The sequence below is a fragment of the Equus przewalskii genome, chromosome 18 (genome assembly GCF_037783145.1).
Source record: "Equus przewalskii isolate Varuska chromosome 18, EquPr2, whole genome shotgun sequence".
NCBI classification, from domain to species: domain Eukaryota; kingdom Metazoa; phylum Chordata; class Mammalia; order Perissodactyla; family Equidae; genus Equus; species Equus przewalskii.
This window is the reverse complement of record NC_091848.1, coordinates 26,080,123-26,095,810: the sequence shown is the minus strand read 5'-3', so window position 1 is coordinate 26,095,810 and position 15,688 is coordinate 26,080,123. Positions and strand designations below refer to the sequence as shown.

The window sequence follows — 15,688 nt, the reverse complement described above, 5'->3', positions numbered from 1 at the left end:
AATTGTCCCCCAAGGAAATGCAAACAAACAGATTCTTCACCACACTCCGTGGTCAAGCTATTTCTTTGCCCTGGGCTGACTTAGAATAATCCAGTCTGTTCACCTTTGAAATTATAAAGAACTTCACAGTATCTTCCTCATGATTTTTTTTATACACCTTTAGCTTGTGCATGTTTAATGTTTCATTGCGAGGCAGTAAGGAACCAGGACTGTGTTTTATCTCCTTGGTGTACCCATAGCCTGCTCTCAATAAAATGTTTGCAGGGTTTGTGTGCTCGCTCTTTAAAAGTTGGAAAGAGAAATTCTTGAGAAAACAAGTTGCCAACACGCAACCCTAGCAGAATCTGGGGCTGACATTTGCAGAAGCTCTTGCTCCCTATTTGACTTCCCAAACTTTGTAAGAGGAGAAGTAGGTATGTAAACCAACCCACAGTTTTACTTCCTTAAGATGATTAGAGTTGACTCCTTTGGCAAAGAGAGCTTTGCAAGTCTTTGCCTCTTTTGAAGGACCTGGAATATCTTATTGATATCAAATGTCTCCTGCCTTGCATTTACAAAGGTGATGACAATGACTGCTGCTGTGGTGCCCCTAGATGGTAAAGAATTTACCCGGACGAGTTTGTCCCCTTGGTGCCAGGAGAACCTATTCAAGAGATGGAGGGATAAACAGGGCAGACTCTCCTGGCCTATCCAGGGAGTGACTATGGCATCATTGTCACCACATTCTCATCACCACATACATGCCAGCTCCCCACCAGTGAAGAGTTGAGATAGTTGGCCTTCTCATTCCCCTGAACTGATAACATCCATTGGCAGGAGATTTTAAACCTAGTCATTCAGGACGCTACTTCCTCTGACTTCTCTGGCCTCCTCGTCCTTGCTTTTTATTTTTGGATTTGCAGAAATGTCAGGATGGCCAGGTATCAGTGACAGGAAGTTTGGAACTGCAAAATAATTCCTGGGGTATGTGTAACTCTGAACGCCTCAAAGGCTCTGCTTTCACTGAGCCTTAACAGGATGAGTGAACAGCTAATCCCTTGATTCAATGAAATCTATTTCTGATGCTAGGAGAACCCAGGGGCCAAGGAGAAGCCACAGTCATCACGCTAATCCACGTACCATTTTCCACCTTACAGAGTGTACTTATCAGACTTCACCAGCCAAGTTTCCACAATGATAAGCCTCCTACCCATTAAGAAATTTATCAACAAGTCATCATTTTCCCTGCAACCTTTTTTGGATTCCCTCAGCCTCAGGTTCTTGTCTGTCACCTGTGAGAGCCATGGAGGTACTAAGACAACGGGAGTCACTGAGATGTGTTTTGGACAAGGGGTCTACATCTTTTTAATTCCCCAATCTACTATAATTTTTCAGAACAATCCAAATTTCAAATAATCTGTCTTACTGTCTCTTCTCTGTCTTTTTATCTCCATAAGTTGCCAAAGTGACTTAGACCTGCATTGTCCAATATGGTAGCCATTAGCCACATGTGGCTACTGTGCACTTGATATGGGGCTAGTCTACACTGAGAGATGCTATCAGCATAAAACACACACCAAATTTCAAAAATGTGGTATGAAAGAATTTAAAATATCTGAATAGGTTTTCTATTAACTGCATGTTGTAGTGATAATATTTGTTAATTAAAATAGATTACTAAAATTAATTTCATATCTTTCTTTTCACTTTTTTAATGTAGGCCCTAGAAAATTTCAGTCGACTCCTATTGGATAGCACTGGCCTAGACATCCACTTATCTCAAAGTCCAAATGACTGCTGCTTATATTTGGAAGAGGCACAAAAATCTTTTCTCCAACTATGTGCTTGGAGTTCTAGTTCAGGAAGGAGTAGCCATGTGTCTATACTGTTATCATCTCCTCTTCTCCTACACCTCATGCAAAGGACTCCGGAGAGTGAGGCTGTCAGAAATGCCATCATCACTCCCAGGGGTTTGCCATTCCCATCTCCACCCTCACCCCCCCTTCAGATCAGAAGTCTCATTTTGCCTTAATTATTACCAAGGAAGGGTTTGAACCATTGTAGTACTGGTTTCCAAAATTTAAATGAAATCACCACTGAATTTAAGTACACTCAGCTCAGTGCCTGAGAAAGAGAAGCTCAACAGTGAGTCAAGGTGAATCTTGACTCTCTTTTTAATCCACAGGTAGAGACACATGGTCAGAGTCTCTACCAGCATTGCCTTTTCAAGACTGAACAGCAAAGGAACTGCTCCACTCTCCCTTGCTCCTTTGTGTATTTACCAAGGGATTACACTGTCAAATTAGGAACCACATGCTTAACTAGTAATATTGTAAAAGCTGGTCTTTATGAAAAGAAGCTTTGCAAAACCTAGTTCTGAAAAAGCCAGGGATAATCAGAACTACACAGAAGGAGGAGGCCTGTGCACATATCCCAGAGAATAAAAACCTAGGAGCCAGTCACAGCAGCACTGGGGGCGGGCGATAGTGAAGCACAAATTGTGCCAAGCAACATGTGATTGCTTTTTTTTCTTTCCTTTTTTTTTCCCCCTGACAGAAGAAAATTAGTGCTTCAAAGGAACACAAGTAGATGGAATGTTTTCTTCAATTCTAGAGAAGCATTTGACAGATGTCGCATGACTCTTATTCAGAGGATTCTCTGAAACCTGCTCAGGGAGAGGGAGATGCGCACAGTCTGGGAGCAGGAAGCACTTCTGCCTGGAGAAGCTCGGCAGGCTGTGTAGGCCTGGGGGACAGAGGCCTCTGAGGTTTTGCACGTCTCCCACTGTGTGTCCACAGGCATGCCTAACCAAGACCTTCAACCCTTAATGGGTCTTAAACTAAAAACTGAAAGCTAAATCCATAAGTAGAGTCTAAATTTTAAATTCCCAAGACATGACTTCAGCAAGGAATGTTTGACAACCATAGAATAAGCTTCTATCCTTCACTTGCCCTCTATTTTTCAGTAGTGGGCTACTGGCTGGATTTGCTCCTCCGCCAAGTGCAAATATTACGAAAGCTCTTCTTTGCCCCCTAACTTGCTTCTGGACTTTCTGTCTCCATCATTAGCCTATATTTTACTTACCACACACAGCACATGCTGAAAAAAAAAGCTTCTTCTCTGAACTCTACCTCCTGATGTTGAGAAAAAATTCAGAAATTTTCTTTTGTAGGGTTTCCATATCAGGAAAAGGAATTAATATGCACTAGCTGAAAAGTCACTGGTATGAAATTTCAGTTCTCTTTTAGCCGCATATTCCAGTAAATGAGTTTCTGTATTTTTTTTTTCCCTGCACAAATCTGAATCAGCTCCCTTGTTTCTGTCAATCCCCTGACCCCGGCCCAATTAGCCTGGTTATTTCTAACGTCCACCACCTGCACCTAAAGTGCTGGCATGGGGCCTGAGCGGGGAAGAGGCGTTCCACTCTCTTCTGCTGGGAAATGAGACCATTAACAAGGGCAGAAGACCAAGTCTGAGGAGGAAAGATGAGTCCAGTTTTAGGTCTAAAATTCAGGGTTGGTTCTAAAGATATACACTGTGGAGACATGCATCTAGATGCTAATAACAACTATGAGAACTTATGACATGGAGTGTAGGCTACAGACTGGACTCAGGGCTAAGTTCTCACAGGGGATGGAGAGCCCAGAAGCACAGTGTCAGGGGAGCCATTCTGACTGTGAGTTATGAGGGGCAGGTGGCCAATAGTGCAGCAAAGGCATGTGCTAATAGGAGGACAGCAAGGTGTCCACAGAATGTGGTCATGAGACTCTTATTGACCTTGGGGAGAGTCGTATCCAGTGGAATGATCAGGAACCAGAAGCGCGAAGTTTAAATATATTTTTTATTATCTACTAAGCATGGTATCCAATGCTACCAATGATTTCTACTGAACACAGATGTTTAAGAGTTAATATATAACAGCATCCACCAACGTCAATTTTCTGGTTTTGACAATGTACTATAGTTACGTAAGATGTTATCACAAGGAGAAGCTGGCTGAAAGGGACACAGGAACTCTCTGTACTATTTTTGCAACTTCTTGTAAGTCTTAAAATATTCCAAAATAAAAAGTATTTGTTCAAAAAGAGTGAATATGGCGAGGCATTTCCAAAGACTCACGTTCAGCTGCACACACAGGCTTCTGCACTGTCGCTGCTCAGACCCAGACACCCTCTCTCCTCAAAGGGCAGTGGCTGTCCCCTTCACTCACCCTGAGCTATGGCCCTGGAGAGAGTGAGTTTTGCAAGGAGTCAAGAGGCATAGGCTCTACAAGCACTAGTGGCACTAGCCCCTAACTTTGGACCTGGCGTCCAGGCTCCGTGGGAGCCTCCATGTTCTCCCCTGTGAGGTGGACGCTCAGGGTCTGGGGGATGTCAGTGAAAGAGTGTGCTTCCCTTCCTTCCACGTCGCACGGTTATGACCACTCACCAGGGATCTACTTTCTGTCTCTTCCTCTTTCAGGATGCTTCCATTGCACACAGATTCCACATGATGAGAGAGAAACACCCAGAAAAATTCAACAGCAGGTAAGAGGGCGATGCGGCTGCAGCCGCCGCTGCCCTGCCCATCCGCCCCGCCCCGCGCGGCCGGCCAGTCCGAGGCCGCCACCTGCTCTCACCCAAGTGTTCTTGGCCCGGCCGCCCGGGGACTTCGCCTTCCTGCCACGTTGCCGGAAGGAGGGCTTCCATTTCCAAAAAGAACACAATGTCAGAAACCTGCCGCCGCCCGGCCTCCTGACCCCTCCCAGAGGAGGATGTGCGGAGGGAGGGCGTGGTGCACCCCCCGCCTTGGGGCAGTTGGGGGGACGGTCAGTTCTTGGCTAACTGGAACCCCCTCCTAGGGCTCGGCCGCTTTCTCAACACGTACACCACCCCGACTCCCAGCCCCGAGATTTCTCTGGGGAGGGGCAGGCAGGGTGGCAGCAGCCTCAGTTTCTCACCATCTCAAAGGGGAGGGGACGGCAGCTCCAGGGCCAGGGCGTCGCCTCTGCCTCCCCCGACAGCAGAGGGCAGCAGAGGGAGGCCTCTGCAGAGGCGGCGAGATCCGGAGCCCACCAGATCCCAGCCTCAGCCTGCCCACTGGGTGAAGTCTGGATGTTAGGTCCAAAAGTGAAAGGAGTGAGAAAACTAGATCATTTGCAAACAAAACCAATCCTTGCTGGCGGGAGGAAATTTGTGAGACGTGAGTTCTGACTGGCTTATAGCGAACCCTGGGACTATTCAATTACCTTTCTCCCTTCTTCTTTGTTTCTTCTCCTTGGTTGATTTCCATCCTTTTTCTTCTTTGTGTACCACTTCAAGATGATCACTGGACCGCACCCCACCCTCAGGCAGGTGGGGAGGAGAGTGGATATTAATTAGGAACCTGAAGGACTTGACTTTATTTAGCCCACACGATTGTCTTCAAAGCACAGGTCTCTGTTATCTGCAGGCTTTCGTTTAAAGCACCTCCGAAGAGCTCCATCTTTTCATTCCTACTCCTTGCCCCTGACCCCCCAGCCTGGGGGTTAACTGAGAACTAGAAAGTCTTTTTAGGCATCAGAAACTGAACATAATGAAGCTACTTTGGCTTCAGAAAGAATGGTGTGTGGGATCTAATAGTAGCTGAACTAACCTTAAGACGTGCATTCTGTCAGAGGCATATTCCGTCTTTCTCTCACACACAGACGGTGCACACTCACAAAACACTATTAACCCGTGTACTTTCAGCCCCTACTCCTACTGTAGTCACAAACTTACAAATCAATTGATGATCTTCTCACGATCTCACAATTTCACTCTCATCTGTACACAAAATCACTTTTTAAAAAATCCTGCTCTTGCATCCGTTCCAGACTTTTCACACAGGTACCCTTATGCATACTCATGCACACATGCTTGTCAAGATGCCATATGCTTGTGAAATCCATGGGGGTTCCATTCATTCATTCATTCAGTGAATGTATCTTTTGAAAACATACTACATCCCAGGCGCTGTTGTGTAGGTGTTTTGGGTAGATATATGTTGGGGGCTCACAGTCCAATGGTGGAGACAGGCTGGAAGGCAGATTTGCATAGTGATTTGCGTGAAGTGATGTCTCAAGGTGATCTGTGGAACACAAAGCAAGGGCTTGAACTTAGTGTAGAGGATCTTCAACTACAGAGATGCCGGAACCAAGACACAGAAAACCAGTATTTTCCAGGTCGACAAAAAAAGAAGGGCAACCTACTGAGAAGGAACCAAATGTACAAAAAGACCCAAAGGAGTGAGAGGAAGCAGCATACTCACGGAAGGGCAAGATGCTCAGTGAGGTCCGTCGTGGGGTCTCTAGGCGCAGAAAGAAGCAAAACCTCTGTCGTTTGTAGAGAGCAAGGAAGCAGAGGGAGGGAGAAATGTCTCCATGTTCCAAAGATCAATAGACAGGATATGACATAAATAGAGCACCCATCAGTCATCCACATGATTGAGTACAACCAGAAAGATACCTCTGTCAGAAAAAGTTGTAACTGTGCATTTCAATGTAAAGGATGAACAAATACACTGAGATCTGAATGACCGTTTTTCCTTGCCACTTCCAGTTCCCATTAACTAGACTACTCTTGGCCATTACGTGTGCACCTCAGCCTTCACCTGGCTGAGATCAAGGTAGTGTGGTCGCCTGGATGACAGGCACGGGGATTTGCATGTAAATCCGTGTGCCTGCTGCTAAGTGAAGACAGAGTGGCGCAGAGGTACTCCCCGTTTCATCAGGTCCCAGAACACTTCCTGTTAAGAACTTTGAATCCATGCTGCTTCTGCACTTCCTGCTTGCTCATGTTGAAAATACCCGAGTGCCCAGTTTGTCCACTGAGAGGCAGGCGAGCAGCCATTTTCTCCAGGCTTCCTTATTTAGCTTTGGAGATGGTCTTAAATAGGCAGGTGGTTGTTGCCATGGTTACCCCATTACACCAGCAGCTAAACTTAGGAAGGGCCACAAGGGATAGGAAGAAAGCTTGATACCCGGGATTTGGAAATGTAAACGATATTATCAAACAAGGCCTCGGTTTACTCGGCTGAACTTATGTTTTCCAAAGAGCCTGCTTGGCTGGACGCCCTTACTGTTAGCGGCTGGGACTAGGCCCTGAGGGATGACCCTGAGGTTCAATCTAGAGAGTTGTAACTGTTTTGTTTTGTTTTGTTCTGAACAAGGGAGCGTGACTAGACTGGGCTAGAATTTATCAGGAAACTTGATGCTTTCGCATTGCTCATTCAGTTTTCTGGGCTGTTCCAACAGGAGTTCTTAACCTGAGGTATAAGGGCTGCATGAGCTCTGAGACCATCTTGAAATTGAGTGTAAGATATTGAGTATATTTTTCTAGGGAGAATGTCTGTAACTGTCAGGTTTTTGAAGGGACCCATAATCCTCAAGTGGTTAAAAGTCACAGTTCTGAGGCCTCTTTGAATCCTAAGAGGCATCAAATTATGACTCAACTACTGGGGTTTCAGGAAATTCTTCCCCAGTGGCCTCTCTACACAGGTGGTTGCCAGGGAAGGTTGCACAAAACTAAGTTATGTTCCCTGGCAGAATGGCTTTGTTAGTGGAGCAGGAACCAGACCCAGGGAGGCAGGAAGATGAGCAAAGTGTAATGGGCAAGGGAACAAAGGCCTTTGACAGCAGAGGTGGGGCAACTTTTGGTACATTCTACTTCCTAATCATTGATAGGCTAATTATTAATTGCTAATTTAGGAATGTTATGAAAATTATCTTCTCGTTGTTGGCATAAACAACAGAAGAGAGATTTAGTTCAACTGAAATTCTAACATGTTGGTGTTCTAGGAATCAAGGGTAAATAATACGTGGCCCCTGCCTTCAAGGAATTCATAGTTTAGCAAAGAAGGAAAAATAATCCTCAAATATTTTTTACAAAATCATTTCGCATACAAAGAGGTTGGATTTTGTAGGTCATATAGTGTACAGAAAGTTGTATAGTATAAGACACTTATTAATGGTTGTATCCCAATGTTACTTGTAAATGAATTGTTAAGAGTGTAGAAATAGTGTTATAAGGAAACCAAACTAAGAACTGTTATTTTTTTAGCTCCTCTACATGCCAGGTAGTTAACTAGGTTCTTTAAATACATTAGATTATTTAAATCCCAAAACCACCCTACAAGGTAAATATTAGCATTCCCATTTCACAGATAAAGGAACTGTGGCTGGGAGAAGCCAAGTCACCTAACCGAGGTCATACATTGTTTTAAGCAGTGGGGCTGATATGATTCTTTTTTTAAAAATTGAGATATAATTGACACAAAACATTATATCGGTTTCAGGTGTGTAACATAATGATTCAATATTTTTATATATTGCGAAATGATACCACAAGAAGTCTGATATGATTCTAACCTAGTCCTAATTCCAGAGTTCAAACTCTGTTTGCCGCACCTGCTGTCTCCCATGGATTTCACTTAGTAAACACCTATTGTATATCAAACACTTTCATGGGTACTTATTATGCATGATCTCACTCAATGCTCGCAACAACATGCACGTGTATGTGCTACCATCCGCATTTTAGAGATGAAGACATGGAGGCTAAGGAGGGCGGAGCTTTTATCAGCTCCGTTTTTATATCACCTTTACGGATTGTCTCTGTAGGAGAACGCCTGCTGAGTTCTAAAGCGGGACCAGAGGTACACCACCCACTCTTACCTTACGTGGAATGACTCTTCTCCCTATCTCAGTGTCCACAGCAAGGAGCAGGACCAACTGTATGATTTGCATGGCCCAGTGCAAAATGTAGGCCCCCTTATTCAAAAATTATTAAGAATTTCCAGTTTGTGACAGCAGAGCATTAAACCAAGCCAGGGCCCTTCTAAATGTGAGACCCCATGCAGCTACACAGATCTCACTCCTATGGGGTTGCAAGGAGAGAGGAGTTAATAAAAAGAAGAAACATTTGCCAGGACTCACAAAGTGGGGAGTTTGCAGTAAAGGTAAAAGAATGGAGGAAAGCGAGTTCCAACCAGGGGAGGAAGGAGAGGGATTATCAGTCCCCCAAACAGGTGGTAGTCAGTGTTAGCAGATGAACTGAGGATGCCACTAAAGTCTTCCAGATACCCAAGAACCAGTCCTCCATGAAGTTTACGGATTAACTTTCTGTGAAGGGTTTTGTATATATGGAATCCATACGTAAAAGCTACCTAATTCCAATGTCACTGTTAGTGAGTGTCCAGAAAGAGAATCTAACTATGGAATTTTTTCCTTGTTGGTCAGAAACTCAGAGCACTTGAGGAATGTGTTATTCTAAACCTGTTGAGTGTCATCCACTTCAATATGTCCCTCAGCAGTTTAGGCTGAGGCAAGATACTTCCTGTTAGGCCGTTCAAAGGGACCGAAACAGTGCTTCATTCCTACCAGAAGCTGACCACCTTTCCCAAAAGCCCTTGGGTAATTAACAGGCTCTGGAGTGTTAGCTTTCTTGGAGCCAGGCCCGTAAAGTAGCTGATGAGGGGTTCCCCAGAAGCCCTAATGTAGGCTGAGTCCTTAAGAGATTGGAAATACATCTTGCAAATAACTAAGCGCTTAGTAGATATTTATAGAATGAGGCAGCAGGGTATAGTCTAAGTTGGCATCAAAACTTGGCTCTGCCACTTAGTAGCGTGTGACCTTGGGCAAGTTACTTAATCTCTTTAATCCTTTGCTTCCTCCCCTGAAAATCTTGCAAGGTTGCTGTAAGTATTTAACAAGATCATGTGTAAGTTCACAACACACAGTAGGTTCTCAATAACAATTTTTTGTTGAGTATCGTTGAATGACGACCCTGAGAAAAGCATTGCCTTAAATTGCCAATAAAGCATTGACAATGAAAGGCTTTTCTGATGGAGTGGCAAGTGGATTCACTTGACATGGCCCTTGAACTGAAAAGTTGGAGGACAAGGGAAAGTTGGAGAAGACCCCAGCTATGATACATTAAATCTGTCCAAAGCCCTCTCTTAGAGGGTAGGAGGATAGCATCAATCAGCCAGGATTGGGTTTGATTCTACAGGACTGGAATTGTAGAGAAAATTTCCTTCACTGGCTCCATGGGTGTCCAAGAGGCAGAGGTTTGGAGTCTGAATGCCAGAGATTCTGAGTCCAAATGCCAAGTCTAGGCTAGAGGCAGGATCGAGGTAGGGGGTCAGAGACCCCAGCTGACATGGTAATGAGAGGAACTGAGGCCGTGGAGTACACAACTGGTGGGTAGGTGGGTGTCCCAAAACAGTCAGACACTGGAGATGTGACTACCCCTCCTTCACTGATGCTCATTCCCCTTACCCACCCAACACCTCTTCCCCCACTTTTGGTGAACACAGAGATGTTGTGTGGAACATGAAATAGAAGCCAGTTAAGCTCAAGTCATACAATTCTGGAAATGAAAGGGCCTGCTCTCTTGAATACCTCTGGTAGGTTCTGCAGTCACAGCATAAATGGTATCACCATTTACATAAGATTTTTCTTTTTTTTTAATCTAAAAATGAAACCATTCTAAGTTATTCCTCCCAGGAGCCCTGTGAGGTAGCCCAGTGTTACAGCCCAGATGTTTGACTTTCCTAAAGCATGAAGATCCACAGCAGCAGATACAGCAGGTTGCAGTCCTTGCCGTTGCAGTCTCCATTCTGTGCCCCGAACTGCATTTTGCCTTTCCTCGTCTCCTACCTGGTACTGCAAGAGAGACCTGCCCTGGGTACCCTGGGGTCCAAAATGCCTGCACCTGTTTCCCTAAATAGATCAAAATATCTTTTTCAAATATTTGGAATTGAGAAATCCCCAAATGAAGTTGATTATGGCATTTTCTATTTTTATTTTACTGCTTTAGGTATTTACAAAAGAAATGCAAACCTTATGCTTTGTGTTTAGGTACCTTTGGCTTTTCAAGTCAGTTCTGACAGAGCAACTTACTTAATTACTTGAATGTTTATGTACTAGCCCACAAAAATGTTTTATCCCCCACCCTTCCCACCCCCCCCCCCCCCGGGGAGAGATGCAGAGAGGAAAATGAATGAAATATGGGTTCATGTTTTTTTTACCAGGCGTTCATCATTACGCAACTGCAAAGACCAGGTTTTTTTTGGCTGTCTTATTTGTTTACACTCAGCCCTTGATTATTTGCAGAAACGAAGGAACAGCACCACAGATCATTTAAAGCTGTGGATGGTCAAAGATTTTAGGAGGCTGTTATTAATATTTGTTTGCAGGTTTCTCTGCCCTAAAGATTCACGATATTTTAAATAATACCATGAAATCACATTGACTCTTAACATTTCCTTCATTTTCCTCCTGGGTCTCCAGTCCATGTTGGAACGGACAGCACAACTTCTCAGGCTGGGGCACATGAGCAGCTTGTGTCTCAAGACGCCCTACAAACAGTTCCTTACTGTAGCTTACCAGGCACTTTTTTCTAGCCCCTGCCAGGCTAGAACAAGAACAGTATGATTCAAGTCAACAAAGAGTGGAATCAATTTGTGATACTATCAGAAGGAACTTGAAAGCAAGCTGTTTTTAAGTCTTTATAAGACCAGATAATCCTCAAGTTTATCAGTCTTTATTGATTGACTGATCTCTAGAAATATTTCCATCAAAGAGCTCAAGACGTAGTATATAATCAAGGTCGGAAGGGTTAAGGTCTGCGTGATAACCTCACAGAAGAAAATCAAAGTACAAATTCTAAGTGAGGTAGGAGCTGGCTAGGTCCTCAAACAGGTGTTGACAGTCTGGATGCTTTCCAGGACGGAGAGATCGGGAAAGTGCTGGAATGTGAAACCATGTCTTCTAAGGAAGGGCTGAGTTTAGGATTGTTTCCCAAGAGAAGACTTAGGGAGAAGTGATTAGTGGCCTCAAATTTTTAAAAAGTGTTTCCGTAAAGGAGGGATTAGGTTATTTTGCATGATAAATGAATGGGAAAAGTGACTGGATAGACCAATTTGAGCCCCAAATAAAGGACATCAATTCTACCAATTAGAGCCATCCTCAGTGCAGGGGGCTGTTGGGGTGGGGGAGGGGAGTGAGTTTTCACATTTTATGCTCAGGCAGGTCTGGACAATCATTTGGAGATCCAGTGGGGCCAAGCGCCCAAGAGTGCAGGTTCTATCATTAGACAGTTGTGTTCAAATGCTGGAGTTGTCACTATCCACTTGCATGTGACCTTGACCAAGTTACTCTTCTAAACCTCAGTCTGCTCACCTGTAAAATGGGAATAAAATATTGCGTTAGTTCCCTATGGCTTCTGTAACAAATTACCACCAACTTAGTGGTGTAAAACAACACAGATTTATTATATTTCTGTTTGGGAAGTCAGAAGTCTGAACTAGTTCTCACTGGGCTAAAATCAAGGTGTCATCAGACTTGCATTTCTGTCTAGAGGCTGTAGGGGAGAATCCATTGCCTTGCCTTTTCCTGCATCTAGAGCCTGTCCACATTCCTTCACTTGTGCCCCTCTTCCTTCTTTAAAGCCAGCAATGGCCGGTCAAGTCTTTCTCACGTTGCATCCCTCTGACAGTCTCTCTTCTGCCTCCCTCTTCCACTTAAAAGGACCCTTGTGATTACATTGGACCCACTCAGATAATCCAGGGTAATCTCCCCATGTCAAAGTCAGTTGACTGCCAGTTTAAACTCCATCTGCAACCCCAATTGCCCTTTGCCATGTAACCTAACATGTTCATATCCACAGGTTCCAGATATTGGAACGTGGACATCTTCAGGACATTATTCCACCTGCCACAAGTACCTTATCTCATAGAATTATTCTGAAGATCCAATGAACCAGTGCTTTAAAGTGCTTATTCTAGGGGCTTGGCACATCAATGCCAGCTATTATTATTATTATTCTCGTTATTACAAAGACAGATCCTACATCAGATAATAGTAATGTTAGAAACTGAAAAGCCCTTAAAACGCTGGAATTTGGTAATTCTCTAAGAGGACAAATAAATATCTATTGGTCATAGGGTATGAGTCATCAGTGTAGCAAGATATGGCGTGGTTTTTTTCCTTCGTTTATCCTAATAAAGTTTTTTCAGTAAAATGCCAATACATTTATCATTCTATAATTTAATCATACATCACACAGTAGGATTACATAGTATATTACAATATCATTATAAGTAATTTGTAAAGTTGAGAAAAGTTAAAGTAAGAAAAAAATCAACCACTCGTAGACCTATCACTCAGAAACACAATATTGCTGGCCATTTTGGTGCATTTCTGCAGTTTACTTGATACACATATTATAAAATATTTGTGATAATATGTTTTTATCAAGTTGTATGTACTATTTTTAAACTTTTCTTTATACAAGTAATTAAGGCTTATTGTAGAAAAGTAAATCATTTTGTCCCCCCCAAAAAATAAACACTTTTAGCATTATAACGTATTTTTCTTCAGCACTTTCATTGCACAATTTTATTTACTTGAGATCACACTGTATACACTGGTTTAAAACATTAAGACAGTATCAGTTACAGGTTATGAAAGGAAAATGATATAAAGAAGCTGACTGGAGTGAGTTTATCTGCAGTGGGAGTTTTACTAGTCTTTTCCATCTAAAAAAAATATCCCAGTGATTTTGTCCAGTCAATATGAGAGTTTTAAAGATATCATGACTCAAGTCCCTTTGCAAGTGAAATAACTATTTGATGTGTTAGGCAGCTCTACTTTTGTGGAGAGTAAATAAAAAGATGTGATTCTCTTATGGTTTTTCTGTATCTGAAAAAGACCAGTTTGTGTTTTAGGTAACCATCAGAGGTAGCAAGAGTTGCCATCTGACCTCTGCAGTGGTGTAGTTTTTTAAGCAAGCACGACTATCAGGGTGTTTATTAAAGTGCTTAGAAAGGCAGTATTCCCAATATAATCAGCATTGCTCCAATTCATACAAACAATAGGAGCCATCCTTTATTGAATGCTTTCAAGAATTTAATTTACATTATTTTTAACTGGCACAACACTCCAAGTATAAGCTAAATATTATTGATCCATTTTACAGATGAGAAAATTGAGGCTCAGAGGGATTATGCAACTTGCTCAAGAACGTGCAACTAGTTAACAGGGGAAGTGCTGTTCAAACCTAGGTCTGTCTGATTCCCACTACACTTCCCTGCCTCCCTGAATGCCCCATTTGGTGCCCTGTGACCAAAGAAGCACCCAAGAAAGAGACTAGAGAAGAGCTACAGAGAAAATTAACGGGACCCGTGAGGAAACTTTAAATAAACAAAAATCTTTTTTTTTTTCCTGGAGAGGATAAGCAGAGAATGTATTGGCAGCGGGCCTCAAGTGTGTGAAGGATTCACAACAGGAAATAGAGACCACACCTCCTTACGCTTCATCTGGGTTCAGGAAAGAATGAGAGGAGAGACTGTGCTTCTAAAGTGAGGAATTGCCATTTGGGATGGAAGGAAGAATCTCCTGGCTTGGAGACATACTAAAGGCTAAAGTGAGTTATTGAGAGAAGTTATGGAATGTCTTGCAAAGGTTTCTAAAAACAGAAGGCAGCCTCATTCTTCTAGGATGACAAACACATCCCCCTCTCTAAGCCCAGGAGTGAGCCCATGGCACCCACCAAATGGGAGCCCTCTGCTTCCCTCCCCACAACCGACTGGGTGTCTCATGAAACCTCTTACCTCCTTTGTTCCTCAGTTCCCAATTGGTCCCCAAGATGGCCCCTCCTCAGGATTTCCTCAGCAGCCTCCTGGCCCATCTTGATGCTTTTTCCTCTCAGGCCTGCCCTACCTGCAGCTGCCCATGTGTTTTGTCCTGTTGCTGCCACAACTCACATCCTATTTTATAGAACTTAAACTCACCTGCTTTGCATTCAGGGGCCTTTATAAAATTCTCCTTCTCAAATGCCACCCAGATCATCATTTGCTTCCTCCATTACTCTCACCTTCCCCACGTGTGCCCTTCACTCCTCATTATGGTATGACCTCTCCTTCTGGGGCTTAATCATCACCTATGACTTGTTGCAAAATGCAGTCCAAGTATTCTGAACTCTCCCTCCCCGACCAACCCCAGCCCTGGCCTCCACCTTCTCTTAGAATCCGCCTATAAGGTTTTAGATGTATTTTCTCCCACTTTGGCTTTTCCTCTCTGTCTTCTATAGTCATTGTTTTGGTGCTAAACTGTTATCTCCCCACGTCATTCATAACCTTGTTCGCTCAGAGAAGGGTCCAAACCCTCTTTGGGACCCACTGACCTAAAACCAGAAGGGTGGTACTGAGCATGTTCCCTCATTCGGCCAAAATGTGTTGAGCATCTATTTTGTGTTAGCATCATCTTAGGGCCGAGAGGAAATCCTGATTTCTACAGCTTCTACTTCCAAAAGTCCATGGTTCTAGCTGGGAAGATGAAGCTATTATCAACTGTATTAATTTCCTAGGGCTGCCATAACAAATTACCACAAACTGAGTGGCTTAAAACAGCACAAATTTATTCTTTCACAGTTCTGGAGGCTATAAGTCTGAAATCAAGGTGTCAGCAGGATTGGTTCCTTCCCCAGGCTCTCAGGGAGAGTCTGTTCCGGGCATCTCTTCTTGCTTCTGGTGGTTGCCAGCAATTCTTGGCATTTCTTGACTTGGAGCTGCATTCCTCCAATCTCTGCCTCCGTCTTCACATGGCGTTCTCCCTCTGTATCTCTCTGTCCAAATTTCCCTCTTCTTATAAGGACATCAGTCATTGGATTTGGCCCACCTTAGTCCAATATGATCTGATCTTAACTTG

The 15,688-nt window shown here is 43.5% G+C and overlaps 1 protein-coding gene across 7 annotated transcripts in view; it reads left to right on the top strand.

Moving 5' to 3' along the window:
* Window positions 1-15,688, top strand: part of DGKG (diacylglycerol kinase gamma) — a 236,133-nt gene that overhangs the window by 137,383 nt on the left and 83,062 nt on the right. For all 7 annotated transcript variants that reach the window (XM_070582487.1, XM_070582490.1, XM_070582486.1 and 4 more), the window contains one exon: window positions 4,441-4,505. In XM_070582487.1, the coding sequence (XP_070438588.1) occupies window positions 4,441-4,505 (65 nt within the window). The remainder of the gene's footprint in view (window positions 1-4,440; window positions 4,506-15,688) is intronic.